This window comes from Hemiscyllium ocellatum, chromosome 1, assembly GCF_020745735.1.
Source record: "Hemiscyllium ocellatum isolate sHemOce1 chromosome 1, sHemOce1.pat.X.cur, whole genome shotgun sequence".
In the NCBI taxonomy this organism is placed as follows: Eukaryota; Metazoa; Chordata; class Chondrichthyes; order Orectolobiformes; family Hemiscylliidae; genus Hemiscyllium; species Hemiscyllium ocellatum.
In genome coordinates this window covers 101,531,800-101,551,538 of record NC_083401.1, presented here as the reverse complement: position 1 = coordinate 101,551,538, position 19,739 = coordinate 101,531,800, and the positions used below count along the sequence as shown (strand labels likewise).

The 19,739-nt window shown below is 41.5% G+C and overlaps 1 protein-coding gene across 1 annotated transcript in view; it reads left to right on the top strand.

The window, feature by feature from the left end:
• The window catches only part of gnpda2 (glucosamine-6-phosphate deaminase 2), a 32,677-nt gene extending 18,232 nt beyond the window's left edge, over positions 1–14,445 (top strand). The window contains exons 5-7 of the mRNA XM_060831064.1: positions 1,393–1,577; positions 9,890–10,064; positions 12,870–14,445. Coding sequence (XP_060687047.1) covers positions 1,393–1,577; positions 9,890–10,064; positions 12,870–12,934 — 425 coding nt within the window. The 3' untranslated portion in view covers positions 12,935–14,445. The remainder of the gene's footprint in view (positions 1–1,392; positions 1,578–9,889; positions 10,065–12,869) is intronic.
• Positions 14,446–19,739: the final 5,294 nt, after the last annotated feature.

Sequence of the window (19,739 nt, the reverse complement as noted above, 5' to 3'; positions counted from 1 at the left end):
TTGTGACGTGATACTCCAGCATGAGAAGTTGCAAGCTTAAGGTCACCATGTTCATTGAGTGGCTAGCTGCCAACGTAATAGTCATCTAAGCGCATAACCCAGTCTGTATATGCAAGTGTGAGATCTCATTGGTGCACATTATAGTTGTGCACCGATATACTTAACACAAAGTTGAATTTGTATTATGTGCACTGCCATAGAATAGCACAGGCTGGGGGTTTATGATGTGCTCACAGCAGTGGCAGCAAGTTTACTGCAGTTGGTGGCAAGTTGAACCAAAGTAGCAGTTGTGAGCAGTCCTTTCTTTACAGTAACTCTTTCACCAGAACTGAATTTTAACAATCAAGGCTACAGTTGCACTGAAGCAAGAAGTAGTTTGAGTACACTCTTGGTTTTAAAAAAAACACACAGCTGAATCAATATTTTAATAAGTAAGCTTTAAAATGTGCTGAAAGGATAACTCCAACCAATTGCAGCAAACAACAGAAAATGTACACTTTGCCCATCTAAATAAACCAGCTTTTGTTTAACATCACATCCAAAAGAGAGAATCTCAACAGTACAGAACTCCGGTGTTGCATGATGACTTTGAGTCTCTACATTGGGACTTCAACCAACAATCTCCTGATGCTATTAAAAGTATAATCCTCTAAACCACATCTGAGACAAAAACACTTAATGAGTTAACAAAACATTTTCAACTTGAGTTATTTGGTATGTGATAGCTGCGTCACATGACGACAAGCTAGCAGAATTCCCTTATTGCTTGCAAATGTGAAGTTACCAGCTCATTTACAAACTACGGTCAGTGCTGCTGAACATTTATTGTTGAACTTCTTATTGAGAAAACATTTTTGGAAATATTTTGTGATAGTTGTACTGCTGGACATGTACTCAATTCTGTTTTGTGCCATTTTAAAACTGATTTACTGATCAAGCATTTAAGATTAGATTACTTAGTGTGGAAACAGGCCCTTCGGCCCAACAAGTCCACACCGACCCGCCGAAGCGCAACCCACCCATACCCCTACCCCTACATATACCCCTTACCTAACACTATGGGCAATTTAGCATGGCCAATTCACCTGACCCGCACATCTTTGGACTGTGGGAGGAAACCGGAGCACCCGGAGGAAACCCACGCAGACACAGGGAGAATGTGCAAACTCCACACAGTCAGTCGCCTGAGGTAGGAATTGAACCCAGGTCCCTGGCGCTGTGAGGCAGCAGTGCTAACCACTGTGCCACCGTGCCGCCCAAAAAATGTGTCAATATTTTGAATCACTTCCAATAGTGTAACAATTATATTTTCAGTATTATTGTATATGTTAATGCTCACTCAAAGTACATTATATTGTTTATAGAATAAAGGTTAACTTTTATTTCTACCAGGTATTGGTCCTGATGGACACATTGCTTTCAATGAGCCTGGATCAAGTCTGGTATCAAGAACAAGGGTGAAAACATTAGCGAAAGAAACCATTCTGGCAAACGCAAGGTTTTTTGATGGTGACTTGTCAAAAGTACCTACCATGGCATTAACTGTAGGTGTTGGAACAGTGATGGACGCCAAAGAGGTGATGTATAGTATGACGAAGATATAGCTTTCAGAGGTGTATTTTGTCCTAGTTTTGTTTGTGTGAAGAGATTTGAGACAGAGGTGACAAGTAGTCTGTTGCAGTCAATAAAATAAACCACTTGTGAGGCCTTGGATTTTATTTTTTATATTTGGAACAGCAGATGGAGCATGAGGGCAGGCTCAAGCTCCCGCAGAACCAGAATTTTAACTGTCAGTAGCTGTTGGGGTTTGGAAGCTGCTATACATCTCTCCCTGCTACAGCAAAACACTTGTCTGTCGCTCTGTCTGTCATCCCACCTCCCTTTCTTTTCTCCTGCATTGGAGAATAGTGAGACAATCTATTTTACTGAATTTGTCTTTGCCTCTGGTGTCTTTATGGGATGTTACTTTACTGGAGCAGCAAACATCATGGAGACGTACAGCACGGGAACAGACCCTTCAGTCCAACTTGTCCATGCCGACCAAATATCCTAACCTAATCTGGTCCCATTTGCCAGCACTTGGCTCATATCCCTCTAAACCCTTCCTATTCGTATACCCATCCAGATGCCTTTTAAATGTTGTGATTGTACCAACCTCCACCATTTCCTCTGGCAGCTTATTCCATACATGAACTACCCTCTGCCTGAAAAAGTTGCCCTTTAGGTCCCTTTTATATCTTCTCCCCCCCCCCAACTCTAAACCTATGCCGTCTAGTTCTGGGCTCCCCCATGCCAGGGAAAAGACCTTGTCTATTTATCCTATCCAAGCCCCTCATGATTTTTTAAATCCTCTATAAGGTCACTTCTCAGCCTCTGATGCACCAGGGAAAACTGCTGTACATACCTTTTTGCAATTCAGAAAAGTCTGAGACATTGGCCTCAAAGTCTGTGTTTGTGTCAAACTTAGTTTCCCCACACCATCCTCCACTTATTCAACTATGGTTACCAAAGTAAAATATCATCATGAAGCATACCTAAAGTTTCTGGAGAGGGAACCCAGTCAGCTGGAGCTCTTGTAGTTAGGACCAGTCACACACACAAGGTGATTTAGGCCTCATGAAAGGAGGCAATAGGCATTGAGTAGAAAGACTTGAAGAATTGTAATCTTTAAAAATATTACCCATGCTATGTGATAATGAGTATAGATTTAAGGAGATAAATTCTTGGCTAGAGACATGGTTGCCTTTCTGTAAGGATTCTTCCGATCAGCTGCTTTTACTTCTCAATAATCATGGCAGTTTGTTGAAATCCAATACAGGTAATACATGTAATATTCCAAGTTTTTCAGGGTTCTTTGTGGCAGGCAAGTCGTTGGAAGGAATTCTCTATCATTCATTTCCACAGCTTAGAACATAGAGCATTACAGTGCAGTACAGGCCTTTCAGCTCTTAATATTGAACCATTCTCAAGGCCACCTAACCTACACAATTGCATTTTCATCCATATGACTATCCAATGACCATTTAAATGCCCTTAACGTTGGTGAGTCTACCACTATAGCAGGCAGTGTATTCCAAACCTCTACTACTCTCTGCGTAAAGAATCTACCTCTGACATCTGTCCTGTACCTACCTCTCTCCCCCTCTCTCTCCCCCCCCTCCCCCTTCTCTCCCCCCCTCCAATTTAAAGCTAGCCATCTCCATTCAAGGACGAAGGCTCTCACTGTCCACTCTACCTAATCCTTTCATTACCTTGTGTGCCTCGATTAAGTCACCTCTCAATCTTCTTCTGTGTAATGAAAACAGCCTCAAGTCCCTTAATCTTTCCTCATAAGACCTCCATACTAGCATGACCTCTTGGTTCCAAAACTCAATCCCTTGACTAATAAAAGCTAACACACCCTATGGTTTCTTCACAACCCTATCAACCTGGGTGACAACTTTCAGGGATCTATGTACATGGACACCAAGATCTCTTTGCTCATCTACACTACCAAGAATCTTACAATTAGCCCATACTCTGCATTCCTGTTGCCCCTTTCAAAGTGAAACACCTCACACTTTTCTCTATTAAACACCATTTTCCCACCTTTCAACTCAGCTCTGCAGCCTATCTTTGTCCCTGTGTAACCTACATCTATAACTCTCTACCAACCTTAGTGTCCAAAGTTAAAAATCGCACAACACTGGGTTATAGTCCAACAGGTTTAATTGGACCACACTAGCTTTCAGAGCGCTGCACCTTCATCAGGTGCTAATCAACCACCTTTTAACTTTGTACACCCCTGTCCGACACCAGCATCTCCAAATCATGACCTTAGTATCATCTGAAAATATACTAACCCATCCTTCTCCACCCTCATCCAGGTCGCTTATGAAAATGACGAACAGCAGTCGCCCCAAAACAGATCCTTGTGGTACACGACTAGTAACTGAACTCCAGGATGAACATTTCTCATCACTCACCACCCTCTGTCTTTCAGCTAGCCAATTTCTGATCCAAACCATTAAATCTCCCTCAATCCTATGCCTCTATTTTGTGTAATAGCCTACTGTGGGGAATCTTATCAAACGCCTTACTGGAATCCATATACACCAAATCAACCACTTTACCCTCATCCACCTGTTTGATTACCTGTCAAAGAATTCAGTAAGGTTTGTGATGCACGACCTGCCCTTCACAAAACAGTGTTGACTATCCCTAATTGATTTTTTTCCTTTCCAAATGATTATAAATCTTACAACCTTTTCCAAAACTTTACCCACTACCAAATGAAGGCTCACTGCTCTGTAATTACCAGGGTTGTCTCTCCACCCCTTGAACAAGGGGGCAACAGTTGCTATCCTCCAGTCTTCTGGCACTATTCCTGTAGACAATGACAACATAAAGTTCAAAGCCAAAGGCTCTGCAAACTCCTCCCTGGCTTCCCATCGAAACCTGGGAGAAATCCCATCCAGGCCAGTGGACTTATCGATTTTTTTTTTAATATATATTTTCCAGAATTGCTAACACCATCTCCTTGTGAATCTCCATTCTATCTAGTCTAGTAGCATGTATCTCTGTATTTTCCTCGCCAGCATTGTCTTTTTCTAATGTGAATACTGATGAAAAATGTTCATTTAATGCCTCCGTATCTCCTCTGACTCCATGCACAACTTCTTGCTACTATCCTTGATTGGCCCTAATTTTACTCTAATCATTCTTGTATTCCTGATATACCTATAGAAGACTTTAGGGTTTTCCTTGATCCTATCTGCCAACGACTGCTCATGTCCTCTCCTAGCTCCTCTTAACTCTTTCTTTAGGTCTTTCCTGGCTAATTTGTAACTCTCAAGTGCTCTAACTGAGCCTTCACATCTTATTTTAACATTAAGCTGCCACCTTCCTCTTGACAAGAGATTAAACTTCCTTGGTAAACCAGGGTTCCTGTGCTTCACAACTTCCTGCCTGCCTGGCAGGTACATACCTATCAAGGACCTGCAGTAGTTGTTAGTCATTAGAGATGTACAGCATAGAAACAGACCCTTCAGTCCAACCCATCCATACCGACCAGATATCCCAATCCAATCTAGTCCCACCTGCCAGCACCCGGCCCATATCCATCCAAAGCATTCCTATTCACATACCCATCCAAATGACTCTTAAATGTTGCAATTGTACCAGCCTCCACCATTTCGTCTGTCAGCTCATTCCATGCACGTACCACCCTCTGTGTGAAAAAGTTGCCTCTTAAGTCCCTTTTATATCTTTCCCCACCCACCCTAAACCTATGTCTTCTAGTTCTGGGCTCCTGAACCCAGGGAAAAGACTTTGCCTATTTACCCAATCCATGCCCATCATAATTTTGTAAACCTCTATAAGGTCACCCCTCAGCCTCCATTGCTCCAGGGAAAACAACCCCAGCCTGTTCAGCCTCTCCCTATAGCTCAAATCCTCCAACCCTGGCAACATTCTTGTAAATCTTTTCTGAATCCTTTCGAGTTTCACAACATCTTTCCGCTAGGAATGAGACCAGAATTGCATGCAATATTCCAACAGTGGTCTAACCAATGGGCGGCACAGTGGTTAGCACTGCTGTCTCAGCGCCTGAGACCCGGGTTCAATTCCCGACTCAGGCGACTGACTGTGTGGAGTTTGCACGTTCTCCCCGTGTCTGCGTGGGTTTCCTCCGGGTGATCTTCTTTCCTCTAAAGATGTGCAGGTCAGGTGAATTGGCCATGCTAAATTGCTTGTAGTGTTAGGTATGGGGTAAATGTAGGGGTATGGGTGGGTTGAGCTTCGGCGGGTCGGTGTGGACTCGTTGGGCCGAAGGGCCTGTTTCCACACTGTAAGTAATCTAATCTAATCTAATCAATGTTCTGTACAGCCTCAACATGATGTCCCAATTCCTGTACTCAATACTCTGACCAATAAAGGAAAGCATGCCAAACGCCGCCTTCACTATCCTATCTACCTGCGACTCCACTTTCAAGGAGCTATGAACCTGCACTCCAAGGTCTCTTTGTTCAGCAACACTCCCTAGGACCTTACCATTAAGTATATAAGTCCTGCTAAGATTTGCATTCCCAAAATGCAGCACCTCTCATTTATCTGAATTAAATTCCATCTACCTGTTCTCTGACCATTGGCCCATCTGGTCAAGATCTTGTTGTAATCTGAGGTAACCCTCTTCGCTGTCCACTAAACTTCCAATTTTGGTGTCATCTGCAAACTTATTAACTGTACCTTTTTATGCATGCATCCAAATCATTTATGTAAATGACAAAAGTTGAGGACCCAGTACCGATCCTTGTGGCACTGCACTGGTCACAGGTCTCCAGTCTGAAAAACAACCCTCTGTCTCCTACCTTTGAGCCAGTTCGTATCCAAATGGCTAGTTCTCCTGGTATTCCGTGAGATTTAACCTTGCTAAATCAGTCTGTTATGGGGAACCTTGTCTAACGCCTTACTGAAGTCCAAGTAGATCACATCTACCGCTCTGCCCTCATCAATCTCCTTTTATTACTTCCTCAAAAAACTGAATTAAGTTTGTGAGACATGATTTTCCACACACAAAGCCATGTTGACAATCCTGAATCAGTCCTTGCCTTTCCAAATACATGAGCATCCTGTCCCTCAGGATTCCCTCCAACAACTTGCCTACCACTGACGTCGGGTTCGCTGGTGTATAGTTCCCTGACTTGTCTTTACTGCCCTTCTTAAACAGTGGCACCACATTAGCCAACCTCCAGTCTACCGGCATCTCACCTGTGACTATTGATGATACAAATATCTCAGCAACAAGCTCAGCAATCACTTCTCTAGCTTCCCACAGAGTTCTAGGATACACCTGATCAGGTCCTGGGGATTGATCCACCTTTGAGTTTCACAATATCCAGCATTTCCTCCTCTGTAACTTAGGCATTTTGCAAGGTGTCACCATCTATTTCCCTACAGTCTATATCTTCCATGTCCTTTTCCACAGTAAATACTGATGCAAGATACTCACTTAGTATCTCCCCCATTTTCTGCGGCTCCATACAAAGGCTGCCTTGCTGATCTTTGATGGGCCCTATCTCTCCCTAGTTACCTTTTTGTCCTTGATGTGTTTTTAAAAACCCTTTGGATTCTCCTTAATTCTGTTTGCCAAAGCTGTCTCATGTCCCCTATTTTACCCTCCTGTTTTCCCTCTGAAGTATACTCCTACTTCCTTTATACTCTTCTAAGGATTCACTTGATCTATCCTGTCTATACCTTACATATGCTTCCTTCTTTTTCTTAACCAAACCCTCAATTTCTTTAGTCATCCAGCATTCCCTATACCTACCAGCCTTTCCTTTCACCCTAACAGGAATATACTTTCTCTGGATTCTTATTTCTGAAGGCTTCCCATTTTCCAGCCATCCCTTTACCTGCGAACATCTGCCCCCAATCAGCTTTCGAACATTCTTGCCTAATACCATCAAAAGTGGCCTTTCTCCAATTTAGGACTTCAACTTTTAGATCTGGTTTATCCTCTTCCATCACTATTTTAAATCTAATAGAATTATGGTCGCTGGCCCCAAATTGCTCCCCCACTGACACCTCAGTCACCTGCCCTGCCTTATTTCCCAAGAGTAGGTCAAGTTTTGCACCTTCTCGTAGGTACATCCACATACTGAATCAGAAAATTTTCTTGTACGCACAAATTCCTCTCCATCTAAACCCTAAACACTATGGCAGTCCCAGCCTATGTTTGGAAAGTTAAATCCCCTTTCTACAGCGCTTGAACTATAGTATTCCCATCAATATTTGGAAAGTTAAAGTCCCCCATAGCAACTATGCTGTCACTCCCGCTCTGTTTAAGAATCATCTTTGTTCTCCTTTCCTCTACATCTCTGGAAATATAGAAATCTCCCAACAGGGTGAGCTCTCCTTTCCTGTTTGTAACCTTAGCCCAGAGCTGAAAATGTGTTGCTGGAAAAGCGCAGCAGGTCAGGCAGCATCCAAGGAACAGGAGATTCGACATTTCGGGCATAAGCCCTTCTTCAGGAATGAGGAACCTTAGCCCATACTACCTCAGCAGATGAGTCCTTCCACGTCCTTTCTGCAACTGTAATACTGTCCTTGCTAACAATGCCAACCCCCTGAAACACCTAAATCCCGGGACCTGCAGCAACCATTCATGTCCCTGCTCTTTCCATGTCTCCAAAATGGCCACAAAATTGAAGTCCCAGGTACCAACCCATGCTGCTGCAAGTTCTCCCATCTTATTCTGGATGCTCCTGGCTTTGAAGTAGACACACTTTTTGCTTGCTGGTGCCCTCTTGCAACCTTGAAACCTTATTTCAGACCTCAGTACTCTTAACCTCCTGTACAGTCTAAGTACAATTTGGGTTCCCCTGCTGAATTAGTTTAAATCCACCCAAAGAGCATTAGCAACACCGCCACCAGGATATTGGTACCCCTCTGGTTCAGGTGAAGACCACCCCAGAAAGAGTCCCAATTATCCAGGAATCCAAAACCCTCCCTCCTGCATCATCCCTGTAGCCAAGTGTTTAACTCCTCTCTCCCCCTATTCCTTGCCTCGCTAGCACATGGCACGGGTAACAAACCAGAGACAACAACGGTTTGTTCTAGCTTTAACCTTCTACCCATGCTACCTAAATCTCTGCCTTAAATCCCATCTCTCTTCCTACCTATGTCGTTAGTGCCAATGTGGACCTCAACTTGGGCTGCTCCCCCTCCCCCTCAGGGATCCTGAAAACACAATCAGTGGTGTCATGAACCCTGGCTCCTGGGAGGCAACACACCAACCGTGAGTGTCTCATTCCCACTGAATTTCCTATCTGTCCCCCTAACCACTGGGTCCCCCATGACTAATGCTCTGCTCCTCTTCCCCACTCCCTTCTGAGCAACAGGAACAGATTTTGTGCCAGAGACCTGTGCCCCATTGCTTACCCTTGGTAAGTCATCCCCCCCCCCTCAAAAATATCCAAAATGGTATACTTATTGTTGAGGGGGAACGGCCACAGGAGATCCCTGCACTGCCTGTTGGTTTCCTGTCCGTCCCCTGACGGTAATCTATCTACTTCCTTGTACCTGAGCTGTGACTACCTCCTTGTAACTTCTCTCAATAACCCCATCCGCCTCCTTAATGATCTGAAGTTCATCCAGGTCCAGCTCCAGCTCCCTAATACGGTTTTTGAGGAGCAGCAGTTGGATGCACTCCCCATACATGCTGTCCGCAGGATACCTTTACTTCCCACATTCTGCAAGAGGAACATTCAACTGTTTTAACCTCCATTCCCACTATTCCAAATTCCCAATGAGACTACTGAAAAACTAAAACTAGTCCACTTACCAATTTGGCTCACAGAACCTTTTTCTGGTTAGATGAGGAGGAGGATGCATGGGGGAGACTACCCGAGTAATATAGCTGCCCAAATATGAAGCCCCATTTACCCAGCAGTCCCGTGTCTGCTCCTGCTCAGTATGTGCTCTGCCTGCACGTAAGGTAAGCTTACACTTCAAATTTACCTTCCTGTCAGACCTCTGGTCTTCGCTGTCACTCCTCCCACTTCAACTGATGCCAAAGATATGAAGTTTGGAGAGAAAAGGTTCGTGTTTTTGGGACTTTGGTAACATAATCAAAAGGGCAGTTTATAAACTTAGTTTGTAAATTGTATGTCAACAAATAATCCAACTTAATAGTTTAAGTTTGGTTTGTTGGCAGAAGATGTAGAGAAGGGCTTTTATGATTGGCATTGTCAGATCATTTGATTGTTCTTAGTTCAACTGCATTTTTTTTTTGCCCAACCACTAGTATGTTAATGGATCTGTGAATGCAGCTATGTATAATCATCTCCTAGATTTAAAAGCGTGATGTGAAGATAAACTGGACTAAATTTCTTGTCACTTGTGTTCGTAGGTTATGATTCTCATCACAGGAGCACACAAGGCATTTGCATTGTACAAGGCAATAGAAGAGGGAGTAAATCACATGTGGACCGTTTCTGCCTTCCAGCAGCACCCTCATACCACTTTTGTTTGTGATGATGATGCGACCTTGGAACTTAAAGTTAAAACAGTGAAGTATTTCCAAGGTAGGTACAGATGCTCATGATAAAAGCTAGGGAATATTTAACTTTTTTTTTAATCAACCTGTTCACGGATATAATTACACACCTCTGGGACTTAAACTCAGATCTCTCAGCCCAGAGGCAGGGATGCTACTACTGTGCCACGAGGGCCTTCAGCACAATATTTTTAAAAGTTGTGCAAATTAAGTGCTGGTGTCTTCAAGAATCTTGGATGTGTTCATATAGAAATATCAGAAAATATGCAGGTACAGCAAGCAATTAGGAAGGCAAATGGTATGTTGCCCTTTATTACAACAGGTTAAGAGTACAGGGATTAAAAATAAAGTTCTTATAACTGGTCTCATCAATTTGGAAGAATAAGGAATGATCTCATTGGGATAGGTAAATAATTATGAACTATTGATCCATAATTCTTCTTGTTGAAGCTCTAACCACCTTACAAAACTCACTGGACAGATGCACGCATGTAGTTAGAATGATATGGATAGAGGGAAAACTGGAAAGGTAGTTCAGTGATCCCTGTCCAAAGAGTTCACTCAGATACTCATTTTGACCTCCCGGCACTTGCTATTTGATGATCTATCTCTTCTTTAAGTACTTTTACCTGCCTACAGGAGGCATAGAATGACCAGTTCACAAGTTATAAGGTTATTCACTTATTGGTTAAAATCAATTGCTTACAGCAACTGATGAGAGAAATCAGCTTTCTTCTGAATTCTAAGTTTTAGAGGGTCAGAGTTTTTACAGAAATTGTTTGGTCCATTGTGTCCATTCCAGTCATCAAATATCTATTTGATTCCCATTTGGCCTGTAGCCTTGTGTGCTGTGGTGTTTCAAGTGCTCATCTAAATAGTTCTTCAATATCTTGATGGCAACAACTCTGGCACTATTTTAGGCAGTGAGTTCCAGATACTCACCATACTCTTGCTAACTTTTTTTTTCCCTTCAAATCAACTCTTCAACTGCCTGATCCTTACTTTTAAGTTGTATCCCTGGTTCGTGACGCCTCTATTAAAGGGAAATATGTTTCCAGATCTATGCCCCTCAGAACTTGGAACAGCTTAACCCATTCTCTCCCTCCTTCCAAGTCTTTCATGCTATAAGAAAAATCCAACTCCAGTCCATCTAGTCTCTTTCCAAAGGCAACCTGCAGAAACTTGGCAAATGCATCTTTCTTACCATGTGGCGACCAGAACTGCACACAGTACTCCAGTTGAGGTGGAATTTGTTATATCAGCTCCATCATAACCACCTTTTACTTTATTTGGTGCCTCGATAAATTAAGGCATGTATTCAAAATACCATCTTATCTATTTGTCCTGATACCTGCAATGTTGCTGTGATCCTTCATGCTTGTGAGAGTCCTACCAGTCAACATATACACTTTCGTTAGCTCTCCAAAATGTGTCTCCCCCCACCCTCTCCTTTCCATGATTAAGTTCCATTTGCCACTGTTCAACCCATCTGACCGTATAATCCTGTAGTGTAAGGCTATCTCCTCACTATTTATCATGCTACCAATTTTTGTCATCTATGAACTTGCTGATCATAGTTTGGTCAAAGCACAGCAGGTTAGGCAGCATCTCAGGAATAGAGAATTCGACGTTTCGAGCATAAGCCCTTCATCATTGAAGGGCTTATGCTCGAAACGTCGAATTCTCTATTCCTGAGATGCTGCCTAACCTGCTGTGCTTTGACCAGCAACACATTTGCAGCTGTGATCTCCAGCATCTGCAGACCTCATTTTTTACTCTGATCATAGTTTGGGTCTAGATCATGACTGTACACTACAAACATCAAGGGAACCAGTACCAAGCAGTGTGGTACACCACTAGATACTGGATTCAGTTCATACAAACACCCTTCAGTTGTCATCTGTTTTGTTGCCGCTAAGCCAATTTTCTACCTCGTGGGCTTGCAGCTTCTTAAATCAATTGGCAGTCAGACACCTTGTCAAAAAACTGACTTAAATCCATATAGACTGCTTCAATTGCATTACTCTCATTCACACACCCAATCGCCTTGCGAAATTAAATCAAGTTTTGCATGTGGTCTCCTTCTGACAATGTTATGCTGACCATCCTTGATTCATCCTTACGTCTTCACGTGGTGATTAATTATGACCTTTCGAATTTTTTCCAGTAGCTTCCCTGTGACTTCACCATCCTTCCTATCCACAGGGTTTTCAACCATCCTGAAGCCAATCGCATAGTTGTTGGCAGGCAAAAGGCTTTTGTCATCAACAGTTGATTAGCAATCCACAGCTCACTCAGCCACGTTACCGGTTGCTTGTCCCTTTTGTGTATTTTCTCTGTTCCCAGTTTGTTTACAATGAAACATCCCTCGCAGATTGAACAAGCAATAATAAGTATTAGTGACTTGTTTTAAATGTATGTAGCAATCCCTTTCGTACTCCTTGGATTTAAAACAGTCCTACTCCCATTTCAGAGCCCAATCAAAAATATAAAAAAAGTTACATTATGCAGTCTTTACACTGTATAAATACCAGGAAGAATATAAATTGCTTATTATTTTGTTGAACAATGCCAAGAATCAAACACACAATTCTCCACATATCAGAATGAATATTTCTAAATGTGACTTAGTATATAGTTCTTCCTACGTATGCTTGCAGAGTTTGGTTATGATTAGTAGTTTGAGATATGATTTATTTATATGATGACCTAAACCAAATTTGTTAGATGTGATCGTGTTTTATGCATGTTCAGAAAACTGCAAGTAAAACAAACTATTAATTTGGTATTTTTTGTAAGCTTGCTTGCTCAAAACATTTTCATTTCCCAATAGGTTTGATGCATGTACACAATCAACTTGTGGAACCATTGCACAGTATGAAAAGTTACAATGACTAAAAAAAATGAATAGCAACCTTCCTGTGATGGACGATTGATTAAAATTCCAAGGACTTTAAGTGGAATGCAAAGCAGTCTGATTTTATATTAATAAATTGCTGTAACTAAAACAATTTAATTTCTTTTTGTAAAAGTAATATTCAAACGTTCCTCAAGTCTCACATCTCACTCTCTTGTTGAGGATTCTTACTACTCTGGAGACACTTGATCTCTTCCAAGTGTTCATAGCAGTGAGGCCTTATAAATCATGGGTGTAAACAAAACAGAAGCAAGAGTAATCCACTAGTGTTTGCAAAGAATAATTCCTTTCTTTACAGCATACTGTAAAGAACTTTGCAAATTCATGAAGATTGTTGCCCCTAAGCCTTGTTCTTCCCATTTAAGTGGTATGTGAGCTAAAATCTGTATGCAGTACGACTGAAAAGGTTTCCAGTATTGTTTTCTCAGCGCGTGCATTTTTGATTAAACATTTAACTTTCATTTGTTATTTGCTGCATTGAAAAAGCTGTTGGAAAAAAAGTCTCAAATCTATGTGGCAAATGTATTCCAATAATTCCATCTAACTAGTGTAATAGATCAAAACAAATTGTACATTCATGCATCCTCATCTGTCATAATTGCATAATTTTTTTACTTTTGAGCTGTGTTTATAACTGGAATTAAGATTCCAAAATGTAAATCTTGCAGATGGTTTGCAAAATACATACCTCATGAATATTTTGCAAGTTAAGTTTTTAAAACCTTTCATATCTATTATAGATTTCTTGTCCCATTCCAAATATTTATTGCTTCAGTAGTACATTGTATCTTTCATTATACAATAACAACTGTTACTTTGGTTCCTGTGTACATTGTGCTGTTAGGGCATTGATGTGAACTTTGGTATTTTAATCATGAACTCAGTTTCAACTGTATTGTTACTCAATCTTAATATGATTGCTTCTGACCATTGGAACATAATTTGGAAAAGCTATTTGTGCTTTTTTTAATTAAATAGCTTGAGGTGCCAATAACATTAGATGCATTTATGTACTGTCGGATCATTTCCTTTACATTTTAGCTGGATTATTTCAGAAATTCGAATTTGGAATCTAATTTAACCACTTAATTATCGAAGTTGATCTCTTTGGTTATCTAATGGTAATTAGTTTAGATAGAACACATATTTCTATCCAGTGTTACCAAGTATCTGCATTAAAAACTGCATCATGTTCTTGTAGATCTGAACAAACTTATTTTAACAATATAGCTGTTCTTTTCCTTCAGAATGCCAAATGATATTATTTACTAGGTAATCTGATCAAGCTAATGAGAATTGAAGGATTGTGAATTATATTTCTTTATTTTTTAAAATATATACAGTGCATGTCATATACCTATTTGAAACAGGTTTTCTGAGGGACAAAATTGTGTATTATAAAACATTATTGTTCCATAGGTTATCGTTATGCCTTAATCTAATAAAACTGTGCAAGTATTTTTCATCTCAATAAAAAATTTTTATTATTTTCTGTGCTCTTTCATTGTCAATTCATTCTCAAAAAATTCATTTATTTAGCACCTTTCATGATCAAGTTGTCTGGTTTACAGACAATGAAAATACTTTTGACTTCTATTTCTTGCAGTATAAGACATGCAATAGTCATTTTGCAAACAGCTCTCAGCAATCAAATTATGTATATGTTGATAATCTGTGATGTTGCTTGAGAAACATGCAAGCCTAACATTTGAGCAAAACTCCCCTGACTGTAGCATAATGAGATCTTTTATGTTCACCTAAGTGGGCAGGCAGAACCTTGGTTTTACATTTCATGCTTGGCTGGATATGAGTTGTCTGTAGGCCCTCTGCTGCGGTGGGAGTTTTTTCTTGTATCGAACAGTATAACCAATGGTCTTGTGTATAAATGTTCATGGGGCAGCACGGTGACTCAGTGGTTAGCATTGCTGTCTCACAGCACCAGTGTCCCAGATCCGATTCCAGCCTGGGGTGACTGACTGTGTGGAGTTTCTCCAAGTGTCTGTGTGGGTTTCCTCTGGGTGCTCAGGTTTCCTCCCACAGTCGAAAGATGTGCAGGTCGGGTGAATTGGCCATGTTAATTTGCCCATAGTGTTAGTCACGTTAGTCAGAGGGAAATGGGTCTGAGTGGGTTACTCTTCAGTGGGTCGGTGTGGACTGGTTGGGCCGAATGGCCTGTTTCCACACTGGAGGGAATCTCACCTCTAACCTAATCTGACCATTCAGTGATTTTACTAAGTAGAATTTGTCTTCTATCCATTTTTGCTGGACGTTCACCAAAGATCCTTAGACAACACCATCCAAACTGTGACCACTTTGTCTAGAAGGGCAGCAGATGCGTTGGAACACCACTAGACTTCCAAGTCACTCACCAGTGAATATATCACTGTTCCTTCCCTGTTGTTGGATGAAAATTCTGGAATTGCCTGCTGAAGGACATTGTGGGTTAACCTGCAGCACATGGATTGCAGTACTTTAAGAAGGCTGCTCACTGCCATCGTGTGCAACTGTGGATGCGCAATAAATGCTGTGTGAGTGAATTTCTTTTTAAATGAGGGTGTTGCTAAGATCACGTTTCTTGTCTGTCCTTAATGTGATGATAAGGTGATGTCTACTCATTGATCTGAAATTGGAAATCAAAGATTCCAATATTTCTCTTTTCTCCTGCAAAATAAAAAGAACGAAACATTGCCTTTGCTACAATATTGAGTAGTCAATGCATTTTGTCTGGTTCAGGTCCAAGACTAGCCTAGGGGCAGCACGGTGGCTCTGGTTAACACTGCTGCCTCACAGCACCAGGAACCCAGGTTCGGTTCCAGCCTCTGGCGACTGTGTGGAGTTTGCACATTCTCCCCGTGTCTGCATGGGTTTCCTCCGGGTGCTCTGGTTTCCTCCCACAGTCCAAAGATGTGCAGGTGAATTGGCCGTGCTAAATCGTCCATAGTGTTATATGCATTAGTCAGAGGGAAATGGGTCTGGGCGGGTTACTCTTCGGAGGGTCACTGTGGACTTGTGGGGCCAAAGGGCCTGTTTCTGCACTGTAGGGAATGTAATCTAATCTATCATCTGGTCTCTTTCTCTCTGATGGTTATAGACTGAGTTTCACAGATAACTTGGGAACTCTTAAGCCCATTATTATGATGGCCTTAGATGGGGTTGCTCTCAACTCATCTCCATCATAATGTGAATCACATAAGCTATGCATCCATTTAAACTGCTAAATAGCTGTCCACTGGATTTCCAAACACATTTTATCTTGGTCTTAACAGTATGAAGTATAATTGCTTACATCGCCTGACATACCTAATGCCACCCTTTGAGACTTGGAGACTAACGGTCAATCCTGAGTTGCTGCCTTAAACTGTTGCAGTCTATGTGCTGCAGGTAAAGTGCAATGTGAGATTTTGACTCCATGACAGTAATAGACATGAAATTTATATTTCTAAGTCAGGGTGGTAATTGGCTTGGAGAAGTATTTGGTATTCCCACATATTTGCTGGCCTTGATCTTTTTAATGGTAATAGTCATGGGTTTGGAAGCTGCTAAGGACCTTTGGTGTACTTCTGCAGTAAATCCTGCAGGTAGTGTACACTGCTGCTACTGAGTGGTAGAAGGAGTGGATCTTGGCAAATGTGTTGCCAATCAAGCAAGTTGCTCTGTTCAGGACCGTGACGAGTTTCTTAAGTGTGCTTGGAATTGTACACATTGAGAAGTGGGGAATATTTCATTACACCCCTGACTTGTACCCTGTAGATATGGAAAACCTTTGTAGAGTCAGGGTGAATGAGTCACCGCAGTATTCCAGGCCTCTGTACTTGTTGAATACCACTATATTTTATACTCAGTGAGTTATACTAGTTTGAGCCAAGTTGCTGCGCAAACATCCTGGGTCCACTCTTGCCCACCATTGAAAGTGGTTTTTGATGTTAAAAGTGTTTGTGCTCTCGATCTGCCTTTTGCTGTTTGGTCAGATTGGTTGAGGGTCTAATGCTGTCCTGTTAGAGACTCCTTTCCAAAGTTGCCGAAGTGGTCTCGAGCGGGGGAGCTTTTGACCCCAGCTGTAACCCCACCCTGGAAAAGATCAAAACGTGCGAGTGACATACTGATCCAACACGTCTTATATGCTTCAAAATGAGCATCAGTGTGACTAGTACATTTTGTTTGCAAGTATTACTGATTTTTATTGCTGTTTCCCTTTGAGCAGTAAGGATTGAAGTCACAATTTGCTAACCAATGCATAAACAGTGAAGGAAGTGAAAGCAAGTTGAATTTTTTCCCTGCAGTGCTACTGGATATAGTGATTAATTGCTGTTAGTGAAAGTATTCATGTATAAAGCTACTGTCATGGTACAATGTCACTATTAGACCTACTCCTCAATCCTTGTTAATCTCAAAGTTTACGACAAGATTCATCTCTTATGTAACACGTTTTGTATCAAATTGAAAATCTGGTGGCCTGATCTCCAAACACCCAAATTCTGGGACAATACTGATTATTACTTTAAATTAAATATCATCTGTATACAATCAAGGTAAACATGCTTATCTGAAGAGCTAACTTCAGTGATTGAAGAATGCATGTAGCCCATGATGATTTGTAGGGCATTTGCTGTGTTGGAGCAATGGAGGCTATTGAGAGTAAAGATATTTCAAATATGAACTAGAATGAACAGTCTTTGAGGGGAAAATATAGGGCAATGTCTATAAAAGTTAAAATAAATCAAGAGAAGGTGGTTTAATGTTATTCAATGCACCCTCTAATTGTTTTTATGGTGCCTGGCTCATTAAGCACATTTGTGGACACGTAGCATGTTAATTTAAGAGACTGTTTTTGCGTGAAGCCTATGTCTTAACTTTTGGACTGCTATTAACTTAGGAGGGGTGTTTCTTATGATAAATTAAATGTTGCTCCTAAATATTATAGTGAATAATATTATAGAAAATACAGGAGGGATTTGGGAAAATATTGAAGGCAAAAAGAATGACAAGTAAATATTTAGTCACAATAAAAAATGTTATAAAACTTAGTTTAAATAAAACATAAAACTCACTAGGGAAAGAAGTGGACTATTAAAGTTCCAAAAAACGAATTAACAGACACTCCATGGTTGGACTGTAATACTTTATAACTGTCTTCAAACAAAGTGAAGAATATGATTGGGATACTAGAAAAATACACAAGTATGCACAAGATAGCAGTTAATACAGCAGATGCACTCAAAAGATTAACATTACTGAAAGCTGGTAAAACATCTTGTTCAGATGGAATACATTCTAGATTACTGGAAATAACAAATAAGCAGGAAAATCATCAATTGTTCAATCCATGTTGAATGCAGGAGTGTCGATGGAGGGTCGATAATGTTATACAACTAATCGTGGAATGGGAGTGGGATGACCCAGGAAAGTACAGGCCAGTCAGTCTGACCTGAGAGTTTAACAGGTATTTTTAAAATGATTTTTAAATTCAAAGTTTGTGAGAAGATTTGTAGCTCGGGTGCTCATTGTTGTGGTTCTGTTCAGCGAGCTGGGAGTTTGTGTTGCAGACGTTTCATCCCCTGTCTAGGTGACATCCTCAGTGTTTGGGAGCCTCCTGTGAAGCGCTTCTGTGATGTTTCCTCCGGCATTTATAGTGGTATAGACCACCAGTCAACAACCCACAAGTCAGCGACACAGCCAGACAGAACGGATTCAGGATGATCCAGGTCACGATTACAGACGCACACAACAGACTACACAAATACACACAAGAAATTGCACACCAAAAATCATTAATTTCAAAAACCACCAATCAGGAATGGACCCGGACCATAGAACAGGCCGTCACCATAGGACAGAACAGGACCACACACCGCAAAAAAACAGCATTAAAAGAAAATTGGCTAAACTAACACAACAGAGAGGACACCACAACACATATCTGAGTTAGAAACCTCCCACAGACAGCTCACAGACATGTAAGGAACAATACTGGCCAAGGGACTCAACTACAACCACCGGGACGCCACGGTGGCACAGTGGTTAGCACTGCTGCCTCACAGCGCCAGAGACCCGGGTTCAATTCCTGTGGCTGACTGTGTGGAGTTTGCACATTCTCCCCGTGTCTGCGTGGATTTCCTCTGGGTGCTCCGGTTTCCTCCCACAGTTACAAAGATGTGCAGGTTAGGTGAATTGGCCATGCTAAATTGCCTGTAGTGTTAGGTAAAGGGGTAAATGTAGGGGAATCGGTGGGTTGCGCTTCGGCGGGTCGGTGTGGACTTGTTGGGCCGAAGGGTCTGTTTCCACACTGTAAGTAATCAAAAAAAAAGATAGCAGACCGCCTAGCAGCACTAGAATGCACACTCAGAAACAATGGACTGACAGAAGAGACACAACAAACAGTGAGACAAAGTATCGTACCCCTGATAACAAGGAAAAGACAAATACAACCTCAACACCAAGGAGAGGGAAGCACTAAGAAATGATTAGAACATAATCATACGACCAGCAGACAAAGGCAGAATGGCGTCCATCCTGGACAAAGCAGACTACATCCAGAAAGCACAACAACTACTTGCAGATACCCAACACCTACCAAAAGATGGTGTTTTATCCACCCCACAGCTCACCAATAGGATAAACAACACACTGAGGAACCTACAAAAAAACGGACAGATAACCAGGTTGACCTACAGACAATGAAACCTGAAAGCAACAACACCCCCAGATTCTATGGACTACCTAAAGTGCACAAACCAGACATTCCACTCAGACCCATAGTATCACTACCAGGGACAGTATCACTACCAG